This window comes from Dermacentor andersoni, chromosome 8 (genome assembly GCF_023375885.2).
Source record: "Dermacentor andersoni chromosome 8, qqDerAnde1_hic_scaffold, whole genome shotgun sequence".
In the NCBI taxonomy this organism is placed as follows: domain Eukaryota; kingdom Metazoa; phylum Arthropoda; class Arachnida; order Ixodida; family Ixodidae; genus Dermacentor; species Dermacentor andersoni.
In genome coordinates this window covers 83,439,535-83,453,017 of record NC_092821.1, presented here as the reverse complement: position 1 = coordinate 83,453,017, position 13,483 = coordinate 83,439,535, and the positions used below count along the sequence as shown (strand labels likewise).

Below are 13,483 nucleotides of genomic sequence, written 5' to 3'. Positions count from 1 at the left end.
GCATCGCACAATTCCACATTACTAAATTCCCGCCAGTAAAGGAGAATAATGTTTGAATGATGTAAATCATGAGTGCCCACGGGACTGGCCAAGGTCACGGAGCTCACGTGAACCACCACAGCGTTGACCGCAGTGAACTTGTCCGTCTACTGAATTTCACACGTGCACCCACGTTCGTCGACGCCGGTTGCGCTCCCGCGACTGCCTGCTGTGTTTCGGCAAAGGCACGTGCTGCCGGTCGGAATGTACGCCGTCATCAGTGTCTTGAATGTTAAACTTTATCGGCCTCAACAGCGACGTTTTCGTGACGGCCATTGCGACGAGTCCGAAGAAGGTATAGCCATGATTCGTTCTTATACGTTAAAATTGAGCTATATTACTTTTTGGTATCCATTATCAGTCGTACTTCGTGGGAGGGTTAGCGAAAAACTAAATTTTTTTTTCTACACTCTCTTTAAAGCCAAGCAAAATTTGGTTAGGTGCAAGGTCATTTACTACAACGATGACTTTAGAACTCGAAAGTTTGAAGCGATCAAGCTATTGTTTGGTGTAGTGTCATTGAGCGGAGATACGGGTGGGAAGAAACGGTGCGGACAGGACAGACGCTCGTGTTATGCACGCTCATTTGAGCGTCTGTTCTCACCACTCTGCTTCTTCCCACCCGAATTTCTGCTCAACCACACTACAAGATGCACCAACCGGCCCAAGAGTCTACGCTTCTAAACCCATAGTTTGCGGAGGAGGTAGCAGCTCTATGTAAAAATGGGCTGCTACAATTTTCAAGAAAGTCCCTATGGTCATAATGCACTGACAAGACAAACGATGCGATATGTCATACCTTTTCGAGCTGCTGATCTATGTCCGTCAACGTGCGAACGCGGTATATGTGATCTAACTGTAAAACCATCCGCCATCCATTTAACAGGGAAAACTCCCAAAATAATCGTCCTTCTACCAGGCCATATTTTATGGAACAAATTACCGAGCACTGTAGTGAGTTGCACGACACTTGATTAGTAAAAAACAGGGAGAATGACATTTTCCGAGATTTAATTGTTTACATGCCAGATTACCTGAGTTTTCTCTCTCTCTCGTTTCTTCGTTGTAAAAAATACTATTTCTATGACGTTTGCCTTTCTACAATGACTGAGTTTGCCTTTATTAATATTTATAGTTTGTACCACTCTCATGTTTATTGAAGTACCCACTCCTGCTTGGGCATGGCGAGGGCCTAAAATATCTGTAAATAACTTTACACGTTACACAATGCGAAAAGTAGAAACATCAGCAAAATTATACGGCTAAATACATTTCCGGCTGCCTGACAACTAACCATATAAAACTGAATAAAATGCTGGACTTGTTTCTTTTTTTAAGGTTAATAAGGAGCATACCCTCTAGAATGTAAAATCATGCGAACTTATCATGGGGACAACCGGCTTCAACTTTGCAAGTGTACACGCAGAAGTTCTTGAACTTGTGGTTCAATGAACTCATTTCGTGAACGCCGCATGTGAATCACCTCGCAATTGATTTAGCTTCTCCTGTAGGATGTTTGAGTAATAAAGCTTTTTGCTTCCTGTGTGGTTACCTAAATTAATGCATTATACATTGTTTTAAGCTAAACTTTTACATGTTGGCACGGGAAACCACAACTGAAGCCAATTAGGCCAGGGTGATAATTTTTCAAAAAACCGTACTTTGTATCCTTGAAAATAATGAGGATGCTGTAAAGGTAGCCGCTCAACCCGTTCCTTTCTTATTAAATGTGAAATTTTATCCCATGGAAAAGTGTACAATTCCAATCCGACAGAGCATACCATTGACCTTAAGTTACAGACTGCCTACCGATACACCGTCTGCACGAGACATGGCTCCAGAAGCTCCATTCGGAAAGCAAAGAAAATCCGGACTAGGCATGGAAAGCAAGCTATTCAGTACAAGGTTGTCGAATTATTAAGCTCTCTTGAATTGAGTGTTGATTGTACACTAAAAAGTAAACCACTGAAACGGGATTAACAATCGTTCATTCTTTCTACTAACTTCATAGCGTATCCGTAAACACATGCATTATCTGAACTAAAATTCAGTCTTTTTTCAATAGTTTTTATCGTTGTTCAACTGTTTATTCGTCACATACCAGAATTATTTTTCAAAGAACTTTATGCTCATGTACACCCGGCCACAGAAGTTTACAGACCACGGGATCTCAGAAAACGTTCAATCCCCGAGCAGAGTGTAGCAGTAGCCAGTAAAACTGTAAGCGACAATGTTGTTAGCAAATTCTAGCCGAGGCCCGAAATACAAATACGAGCCTTCATTGTGAGGTTGCGGAAATATTCAGCTCTTTCTGTGATTACATGGTCCTTAATATTTTGTGGACGCGTGTACAAACTACGGCAGGTGCTCTTTTTTTGTTTTAAAACAGATTTGTTCGACGATATTTGTACGTCCTTAGTGGGTGTAGATTTCAGTATGTGATAGCACTTTAAGACAAGCACGCGCTATGTGCATTTATTCAATGGAAATTTCTTATTGTTACTTTCCATTCATATTTTTTTTCTTTCTCTTTTAGCCAATGCTACGGGCGGTATCTTTTGTGAGCGGGCAAGACCTCGGCAGGCTTTTCGGCGTTAATATTTGCCTACGGATGGAATATTATAATCTCCCTACAAATAAAGGTCTTCCACTTTGAGAACAACACTGAAATGTTCTGTACAAGCTGGTAATATAACCATTTGTACACGGCTGAGTTTTTGCAATACAAGCAGGTAATATACCTGCGTCAACAACGGCTAAACCTGGCCGAACAGTGTTCGCATTCAGCAACTAACTCATCATCAGTGGGTAATGGGAGGAGATGTGAAGATGAGGCCCTGTTTGACAGCAGAGCAAACACCGGACTGTAGACGGACTGTTCAGAAGGCATAAAAACCGCATACACACTTCAGTGGAACGAAAGAAAACAAAATACAGGCGGCGGAAAGGCCGAAAGCTCTGACGGGCAGTAGTTGCGTGGCTGCTGCCCAAAAAATCAAAGTGACACTAGATGCAGTGGTCTATGCACCTGGTCCGCAGCAGCAGTAAATATACCGAAAAGGCCGCGAAAACAAATTATGGGTGAACGCTGTGAACAAGAAGCACAGCCAAAAAGCTGGTGGGTGCAGCAGCTCTTATTGCACAAATCCAATGGGAACTCGAAACAATGTCGCCTATTCCAGCTTGCCCTGGCCGGCACATCCCGCGTGACAGCATGAAAGGGTTTGCGCGCTGACAGTGTGCGAAAGGTTCTGTGCCGACAAAGGCGGCTCAATCCCAAGCGCAAAAGGCACCGTGCGCAGGGAGAGAGGGGTCTTCTACTCCAGAGGCTGAAGCGTATCGCGCGGCTGCTCCGGCATTCATGTTGAACGCGATCTGTGATGGAAGAGTGGCGCCGAGTGCTGATAGCTTTGTCCGCGTTGTTTTCGCCGCTTAGTTCGTCTTCAAGCTATAGGCAGCGCGAAGGTCAATTCGCTCGCTGTCGCTGCCACGCTTCCCCTCTCGAACATTTCGGCAGCTAGTTTCTGCTGTCATCGAGTGAGATGTGTTCATGTTTGCTTGTGCGCGCGCGACAACATGTTTGATATATTGTTAATTGAGCGAATGGTTGTAATTTTGTACAGTTGAAAGTACTACTCTCCCTACTTAGTACACCTGTCAACTAATTTGTTATCGCAATCGAAGGCTCCACATTTCTGGTAAAACTGCGCCTGTTTATTAAACAATTCCTTTGGTTTGGTGAATATGTTTTCATTATTCCCAATCGAGCGAGCAATCTTTATATTAACTATGAAGTTTGCAGAAGTTGAAGGCCGCCACCGCACTGTCAAAAAGGCGTTTGACATTGTAGAGTTTTCTATTGGTGTATGATTGTAGCGCCCTTGCCTCAAGTCACCGCCTAGTAACCTGCCATTGGAGCCGAAGCATCTCGTTAAACATTCAAGCTGATGTGAAGTTTTAGACAGCACATCAAATGTCATGAATTTACCTTCAGGGCCTCGAGCGCTTTCTTCACGATATCCGGGTCTTGAAACAGGAGAACGTGGTAGATATTCATGACGCCCCAGTGGTACACGTTGTTTGCCCACAGTTTCTCCTGAGCCCATTTCAGGGAATCTGATTTCCCGATGTCAGTGACAAATTCACCAAGCTTTCTGCGAACAAGGAAACAATATAGTAGAGCCATTATTTCGAGGACCGGGCAGCGCCCAAGATACAGCACAAAATAATACATCTGCAGTCTTCATGGCTTATTTTAAAGCCATGAAAATGAGTGGCCCATGTTGTTTGAGATGTAGAGACTTTGGTTATTATCGCTTGATATACATCATTCTCGCAGGTCATACCAAGAAAACGAAAAAAAAGGATAAATTTTTTTATGTGCAAGGTCAATAAGAAGATGACATTTTGCTAATTTGTGCAAATTAGGTAGCCTACAAGGTTATGATTGAGATCGATTCAGCGATAACCAATTCGCCTTTACCCTCATGCAAGCCTATTGCCATACAGTACCTTGATTTAGTTTCCACACAACCAATTTTGTAGCTTAAAATACCGCTCTTTCGAGGAGTACTCCTGGCTGCCTCTGAGGGTGATTACCACTCCTTACGGTTTAAGATGGTCACCAGCTTAAAGGAGGCCGGGAGGCTAATTCCCTTCAATTCAAATCACGTAACTGGAAACAAGAACAAAGTTAGCTAGCTACCAGTTATCAGTTCGCGCCAACTCTCTCATAATTTTACTAGAATAAATTTGCATGAGCCAGTGACATATCTTTGGATTATTATGACTTACGTGTGCTATATTTTGTCCCTCGCCCAAACTTATGAACTCCGCACAGTGCATCTCACAACTTACAATGCGTCTATGGAGCATCCAAACTGCGTGTCGTTGCCTTGAGCGGCCAGGTCGAAGAAGCGCTGTAACTTGGGCGTCGCTTGCGCGTCGCCGACTCCGCCACCGCAAGTCACATATAGAGAGTCGAAAAATATAAAGTCGCAAACACCGTCCGGCGGGACCACCATCCTGATGTTGCAGTCGACGGTGCACACTACAGAGTACAAGGTCGGGGGTCTGTAAACGATGGCTTGAAAGAGAAGGCGAAGGACCATTTGCAATGACATTGTGAAGCATTCGTGAAAACGAAGCGCCAGACCTCTAAACACATTTCCTAGTTCCTAGCCAGTAAGTATATAATCATAGTAAGTCTATAGTCCATAGCGAGTACGTCTATAGTCTTTGTCGTCCTCGATTGCGTTTTCCTTCTCTTGGTACCCATTCTGTAACCCTAATGGACGAACAGTTATCTAACCGGCGCATTATATCACCTGCCAGCTTCATTATTTCATCTTGATGTCAATTAGAATACCGTCTATATCAGTTTGCTCTCTTATCCTAACCGCTCTCTTTCTGTCTCATGACGTTATGCCTAGCAATCTTCGTTACATCGCTATTTGCGCTGTCCTTAACTTGTTCTCAAGCTTCTTTGTCAGTCTCCAAACCTCTGCCCCATATGTCAGAACTGGCAAAATTCACTAATTGTACGCCTTCCTTTTCAATGATAGCGGTAAGCTTGCAGTCAAGAGCTGGCAATGTCTGCCGTATGCGATCCAACGCATTTTCATTCACTCATCCATTCTCTCTTATTCCATACATGTCTACATAATATAACATTATAGATATAATGTTATGCACGCGGCTTCGATTGTCGCCTATGTAGCACCTATTCTAATGGACAATAAGAGATAACTGCCCCGGGCCCCGCACTACGCGCTCTCCAGTTCCAACATATGACATGAGAAAAAAAACGGCCTCATCATGAATATCAGCTGGTAATCCTGGAGGCACTCACGTGGTAACGTTGATATGGTCGTGGCCGGTGTTGTCGTCACAGTCAGGGTCGTTGCTATTGCTTTAGTCGGGGTCGTAGCGATTGCTTTAGTCGGGGTCTCGGTGCTTGATGCTGGCTCAGGTGAACTGGAAGTAGCTATAATAGTTGCTGCTGTGTTCATTTCTGATGATTCCGTTACACTCTGGGTTGAATCCTGTAGAAGTACATATATTTAGCATAAATGTAAAACAAATCCCACAGACATTTCTTGAATGAAAACCTTCTTTGTTATTAACCCTCCGACCCACGTAGCAGAGGTGTTTAAGTAGACCACTGCGAGTGATCAGACCATCGCCTTGACGAGACTCATTACTCAGGTGGTTAGTTACCATGTTTCGCAATCTTACCACGATATTGACTTTGAAAGGGCACTAACACAGTTAATCGGAGTCGTGAAATGCATTTGAATGTAAAGTGTGCTTTTCTAGAAGTATTTGAAATATTCATTAGAATCGGAGTTATCGGCAATGAAAGCTCCCTCTTCATTCGCTTCGTGGTGCTCCCGCTCCGTCTTGAAAAGCTTCCATTGTGGAGGCAATGGTTGGAGCGGAGAGGTAGGCACAAAGCTCCGCCCACAGAATATCACCACGGTGAGCATTTTAACGCGACATCGTTAAGGAGCCCGTGTCGCAAAAAATCCGGCGTCAGCTGTCCGGCGTCGGCGTCAAAGGGTTTCGGACCACACATACTCAGGCGTTCATTCAACTAATTGAATTTCTCAAGCTAAAATACGTGGAAAAATCGTAAATTACGACTTACACACAACCTACAGACATGACAGGTCTCAGATTGTAATTTCAATATGCGAGAAAGCACAATTCTGTTGAGCAAAAAATCAAACACTTCTTGCCGCGTTTCTACAATGCATAGACCGCATTCGCTCAAGTGGCGGACGCCACATGCGGACGCCGGCGCGTAAGTATCTCGGAGTCCATGGAACAGCGCGCCCGCTTCGTTGAAACACTTCCAGATAGCGCTTCCCGCAGATGGCAGTTCCAGCCAAGAGAGCGGGTCGCCCTGCGTGAACTGTCTGCTGACGCACCTACACTACGGGTCTACGTTATCTCAACCGAGGACACACGTTAAAGCGACAGGGACCCCGAAGCAATCTCTTCCCGATGCTGGCACTGTTAATCGCGGAAGTGTTGTGACAGAAAGTATATATGTGGTGATCGAACGATAGCCGTTTATATTTCCTAGGCGGGCGTGATACCGTGATTCCCAGTTTTAAATAGTAAATGTGTACTGCAATTTATATGGCCTATAAAACAACGAAGCTTAGTTTGTGCCGTTGCGAATTACTTTGCATTCACGTTTTTACCGACATTTTTTTACGTTGTCACGGACTTTGCATTGCAGATGTGCACAGTAGTCTCGCAGTTTCGCACTCTGCGATCATAGAAAATGCCGAGTTGGTACGTTGATACGAATGTCAATGTGCGAAGAAATTCTGCACAAGAACAAAGATACACTTTCACACGCAGGGGTAGATAGCGGTTGCGGTAGCGTTTAACAAACTTCAACGATTCCACAATCTTACGCCATGCAAGGGCCGGCCAATGTGGAAAACACAACGTGGAAATATCGCAGGTAAAAAACTAACTTTTTATCAACAGTTCGAACACACTAGTATTTTGCGTTTTCCTAATATATAAAGCATTGCGAGTATTTCAAGTGCTGCATATGATATTGTGGATGTTCACAAACTTATTATTATTTGAAGAAATTCCACCAACAGTTATGCGCAGTAGCGTTTACGTGATAATGTGCCAAGGACAGGGTTTGGAAGGAGCCGAAGGAAAGCGTGACCTATCTTTAGAGTACAAAATATGGAGGGCGCCCAAGCTAGCCTTTTAGGCTGGAACGCGAGAGCATTCGAAGATCTGCGTTTGTTACGCTTCCCGGCAACTGGCACTTATGTTAGCTAATGTTTTCCGGGAAGTGCTGGAGACGAACGCTATGCACGAAGGCGAGCTTTCCCGTAGAAACACGGCTTCATGCATGCGCTGCGAATGCGCGGAGCTGATCGCCATCTGCATGGTGCTGTTGAAAGGAACCAAAATCGGCGCGCCGCTGAGTGACTGGTAGACACGCTGGAAAATTTGTTTATGATTGAGTTTCCGCATAGAAATACCACGTTTTCTGGTAAATTGAAATTACAATCCGATGTGATCATGTCTGTCGGTTGTGTGTAAGTCGTATTTAGGATCTCCTTGACGCATTTTACTCTCCTGAATCCAATTAGTTCAGCCACGTCTTCGCCCAACACAGAGGGCCTGCGTGCACGGGTATGCGTGGTTCCGAATGAATTACCCGTCCAAAGGCGCTGCACGCGAGCGCCGCATTTTCTGCGACATGGGTCCCTTGCCGACATGCTGTCGCGGTAATTTACGTGTCTTGCACTGCTTCGATGGGACTTACATTCGGCTCAGGCGTTCACGGAAGCATTTGCTCGAGTGCAGTCCAATTTATTTGCCATAATAAGAAATCTTGCATGGCCCTTACTAAAGCACATGCTGTGTTGCAGGTTTAGGACAGGTAAGATTTGAGTATTATTGACACATCAGAAATATTGAGATGGGCTGGTTTGAGACAGTGGACCTCCAGATCATGAATACAATCATTTTTGATGAAATAACCGAGGGAGGATCTTGTGAAGAAATCAGTTATGTCGCAACTGAAAAGCAAGGCTGCTTCCTTGGCTACGAGCACTCGGGATCTCGCCTGCTGAGAAGTTTTCCCTTGAGGTAGTTAAAATTCCCGCACGCGATGATGAAATTAGCAGTTACATAATGCAAATTATCCTGAATAAAGAAAATCACATGCCATTACGCCACTCGTTAATGCGAAAATTTCAACAGAAGGCTATGAGCGTTTTCATTTCGCGATATATTCGCAGGAACGGACAATTTGTCTCCTGCTGGAGGTTGCAAATGCAGCGAAGTGCGGCGCGACTGCCTCGATAATCTGGAGATCGCGACCGCCAACGCGTGGGTGACGCGTGGGTGCGATTCACAGGAGCCGGTGTCGAGAGACCTCACGCACGACGCGCGCTATTCTGGCGCCATCTGTCACCTCACAACGCTTTTCTGCTCACGCTTTCGCCGTACCCTCCGCCGCTTTCCGCCTCATGCTTCCGCTGCGCCCTTCTGTCCGCTTTCCTCCTCCCGTCTTTCCCGCTTTCCTCCTCTCGTCTTACCCCGCTGCGCTCTGCGTTCGCCTTCATCTTTGGCTGTGCTTGTTCACTCGGTTACGCCGAAGTACGATGCCGAGGCACATCAGCACTCACCGCAGAAATGTGCGCCTGTGAGCTGCGCTCTCAAATTTACCAATACTAGAACTTTACTTTGTTATCTGAGCTGTATATTTGATTGTCGAAGCACTGCGCACCAGATCAAGTATTACACGTGAAGATAGAGCTTTATGCAACATGTTGGTTTCAATTTATATAAAAAATACTTGTTAGCGTATGTGTGTAGCATTATGAATTATTCACACGCTACACTGTGAGTGTTTGTGGAGTAGCAACGTAGTCTCGGATGCACAACCCGCCATACCATACTGTAGACGAAGGCTCTCGTTCAATGTGGTTTGTGAGGCCACAGAACTCATCGGTACAAGTATGCCCACCAACAAAACAACTAAAAGAAAGCAGTCGTCGAAAATTTGTACTTCTTCGGGCTTAGTCTTGATTGCAGATCTTGATTGACTGGACAAACCAATCGAATAACATGAGTAAATTCATCCTAACCAGAAATGAGCCGTCATATAGTGTGACTCAAATAATAAGCTCACCTTTAATTTTGCCGAGCAGCTATGGACCGGTTAAAGCAAAGTTACCTACAAGGTGTGCTATCACACTTCGATTTGTTTAGTGTCGCAATCGCAGGGCACTCTATGTGAGGACACATAAGCTTGTGTTGAAAGTGCTCATTGATTTAAGGAACGGGAGGGGGGGCTGCCAGCACTCTTTAAAAAAACCTATGGTAGCGTAGGTAGGTACTTGAAATTTAGTCCGTCCCCTGCACTGCAGGCACGAAGCCACTTCAATATTAGATTTTTGCACGTTATTCCAGTGCCCTTTAATTCCGTTCTAGAACATCAGCGTACGGTATGAGCAAGAACGACATACATATAAACACAATATTAAACACGCTCCAGCATTGCCACTTTTGTGGAAACATGTATTTATAAAATTTTACTAGTTTTGAAATATGTGAATTGAAGCATCATGGACGTCCCATAGAAGCGTAAAACACAGAAGCGGTACTTGAGAAAAGTCGCACAGTTACGTATAATGGACTTTCGCGAGTAGAACCTGAACGGCGGACATACAGATGATACGTACGCTGATTGCGTTTTAGAAACAGCACAAATCAAAAGTATATTTAAACATATCTAACAATGTTTATGTTATGTAGCATACCTCTTCAGATCTGTGGGGCTGAACTGTAACGTATATTTTAGTCGTTAACGAGGCAGTTGTTCCGAGGTCCTGAGCTGTAGTTGCTGCGCCGCTCCCTCCTGGACCTTTGTGCTTCGGTGGTTTGTACGTGGCGGTACCGTCGATGTCCTCCTCTGCAAATTCATGGTCATTGAGCGCCGATTCATATATCTCTGTAGTAGGGAAATTGCTCACATACATGGTTGTCATAAATACCAATTAGTTGTATGCTACTATGTGAGCAGCTTAATAGGTACAGCTCATCAATTGTCCTTAGTCACAGAAAACATTCCCCGTTCAAAGCCATGTCATTTAGAAGTACAGTGAAGTCACTTAAGGAAAATCGCAGCCACTTACAGATATATAGAGAGATAATATAATCTTATCTCGCACAGATGAACGTGTCCGAGAAATAAAAGATATGCACGTGCCACGTAGCTCGACAGAACTAAGGTAATTGTGTTTTCAGTCACTTTCAGCATGCCATTTACTTTATGTATTTCGGCCTATTGCATAATTATTCATTATTCTGTCTATAACTGCTCCAATGCATATTTAGAGAAAAATGAGCAACGAGAACATTGCAGACCATCATGAAAAAATCCACAGCCGTTTTTCTATTACTACAATACGTTTTACACAAGAAGTTTTTCCAATGCAGATACAAACCTAGCGAACCACAAATAAATTACTGCAAAAGCTTCCTCGTCGGACTTATTAAAGGGCGTAAGCATACCTTCCAGTGGCTCATCTCGGACGCATATTCTGCGAACCATCCGAATGAGCCTGGTTGTATGATGCAAACGTTTGCACGGTTTCTTTGATTGTTTCTTAAAAATGACTAATTATTTATTCATTCAGGTGAAAAGTAATAAGTATATGTCAAAAATCATAACTAGAGATAAGTCATCTTCATTAGGCTTAAATATTCTTGATCGGCTTTAACCTATTTGATGTTGCTTCTATCAATAGAAATTTCGCCGAATAGATAAAAGCTGCACGTGGTCATAAATGGAACGTAAAATGTTAGTTGCAAAGTTAATAGAGAAAATGCCATCGCTGTTGATTAGAGCAAGCAAGGGCAGCCAATGTTTTCATTAACAATAAAAGAAAACAATGCAGTGAGGCAAGCCATGTAATCGTAGGGTATGATGGCTCGTGTGTTATATTCACAGAAAAGGTGCCAAGTTATCGTAAACGCAGTCGAGGCTGCCAGAGAATTAGGTTGTGTGACGATACAGTTTTCACTCTTAACCAAGAATGAGCTGGCGTAAGAAAGGCGTAAAAGAATGTTGCTTAGAGATGCGGAGCAGGGATTTGAACCAAGTACCTCCCGAATACGAGGCAGATGCTCTACCTTTCGCCACCGCTGTTCTAGTGAATAATGACTCCAGTGAGATAAGAGTGCTCCAAAAATTTATAGGAAGGCCATAAGATGGTGGATCCACTGCGGTGCTGCAATATCAGAATACCTAGCAGCAAAGGCGATATAACATAATAAAAAACACGCACTCACTATGGAATGGTAGGTTTGCATAAACAAGAAAATGTAAATTCGCTGCGATTGAAATGAAATACATGGACAGCATGGCTGCGGAATTTTTTACGCCACCAGTGTGTGCCTGGACACCGAGCTAATGCGCCATGACATAAAATTAATACGGTGGTCATTGTTGCGCATTGTGACTGCATTTGTGATTTGCATTGTGACAGTGCCCTTAGCCATGTGCTTCAAGTATCGCGTTTGAATAGCTTAGTGCTGCAATAAGACTAGAAGACGTTGGTCCACCCGATTAAATTGCGAATAGAACATTAAAGTGCACAACTGTAAAACGCAAGGTTTTAGAGATTCAATACTTCCCTCGAACCAATCGATAATTGAATGTACCAGCTGCAGAGGCGGTTGCCTGTCAATCTGTAGATACATTTATAGATGAGCACCAAAAATAACGTAAATGTTCGGGATACATCGACTGTGCTCTATCCTTCGCATATAAATCTGTCCTTTTACATCACCCCGCGCATGAGCTTTTTCGTGCTTCTGCCATTGTTTAGTCGTCTTATAGACGCCAATTTCGCTGTGTGAATCTACAGAAGGTGATATCGCACGACGGCCGATGTCACATATCATACAACATATTTCTTCTAGCTTTCTGCGTGTTTTTTCGCAAACAGAGTGCCAAGGGTCGTTTACTTCCCCCATATATATGTTGGCTTTTTATTGCGTTAAGAAATACGTGGACACTACAGGTGCCTCTCCGCTGCGACCGTCATCGCAGCCGTGATGTTCTGTGTAAAATCCAAGTTCGGCAACACCACACGGCATGTGCTGTAGGTGCATGTGAGAGTGGGCGAGGGTTAGCCGAGTACGGCGCCGTCATCTCGCGCGCGCAAGGGCGAAATGCGTGGAGGAAGCGCGCCGTCCTCCACACGCGCGCAAGGCCAGGGGCCAGGAGGGGGTTTTCTCCGGCGGCGGCTGCGTATAGCACGATTGAGCGCGGCCGCGACGCAACTACCTCGGAAGCGATCTGCAATGATTATAGAGTGTGGAAGTACCAAGGGCTGATAGCTTCGTGCGCGCGGCCTTCCCGCCACTTAGTGCGGGTTGAAGCGAGAGGTCAATTCCGCTCACTGCGGCCCCTCTTCTTCACGCCGGCGTTGTGACAGGGAGGGTGTCCGCACTCATCGAGTGAGATGCGTTGATGCTTGCCTATGCACACGCGACGCTATGCTTAATTTATTTTGCAAAGAAATGCTTACGAGTTTATACGGATGATAAAACTGCATTCGTTTTATTGTGTAGGTGCCTAATAATCTGTTTTCCTTATCAATGCTTCAGCTTCGTGCGATACTGCGACTTTTTTAGTGAACGCGACGGCTTTCACGCCTTGTTTTATTACATACTGCAATGTATGCAGCCAGCCCGCCTTGCATTCAATCTATTGTTAGTGCCGCATTTTTCGAATACGGCCAGGCTTTTTTCTTGGACATATTGCCAACAATGAGCTAACGGCATACATTCGTGACAACAGAATATCCACCTATTTTCGTGAACAAATACAGCCAAGTCACGGAGCCAAAAGTATTTCTCCGTTACGCCTGCAGTAAAA

The 13,483-nt window shown here is 44.4% G+C and overlaps 1 protein-coding gene across 1 annotated transcript in view; it reads right to left on the bottom strand.

Moving 5' to 3' along the window:
• Positions 1-13,483, bottom strand: part of LOC129386728 (uncharacterized) — a 64,251-nt gene that overhangs the window by 37,881 nt on the left and 12,887 nt on the right. Inside the window, exons 3-6 of the mRNA XM_072284099.1 lie at positions 10,356-10,507; positions 5,891-6,083; positions 4,897-5,125; positions 4,028-4,193 (exon numbers count right to left, since the gene is read on the bottom strand). Of these exons, the coding sequence (XP_072140200.1) occupies positions 4,028-4,193; positions 4,897-5,125; positions 5,891-6,050 (555 nt within the window). The 5' untranslated portion in view covers positions 6,051-6,083; positions 10,356-10,507. The remainder of the gene's footprint in view (positions 1-4,027; positions 4,194-4,896; positions 5,126-5,890; positions 6,084-10,355; positions 10,508-13,483) is intronic.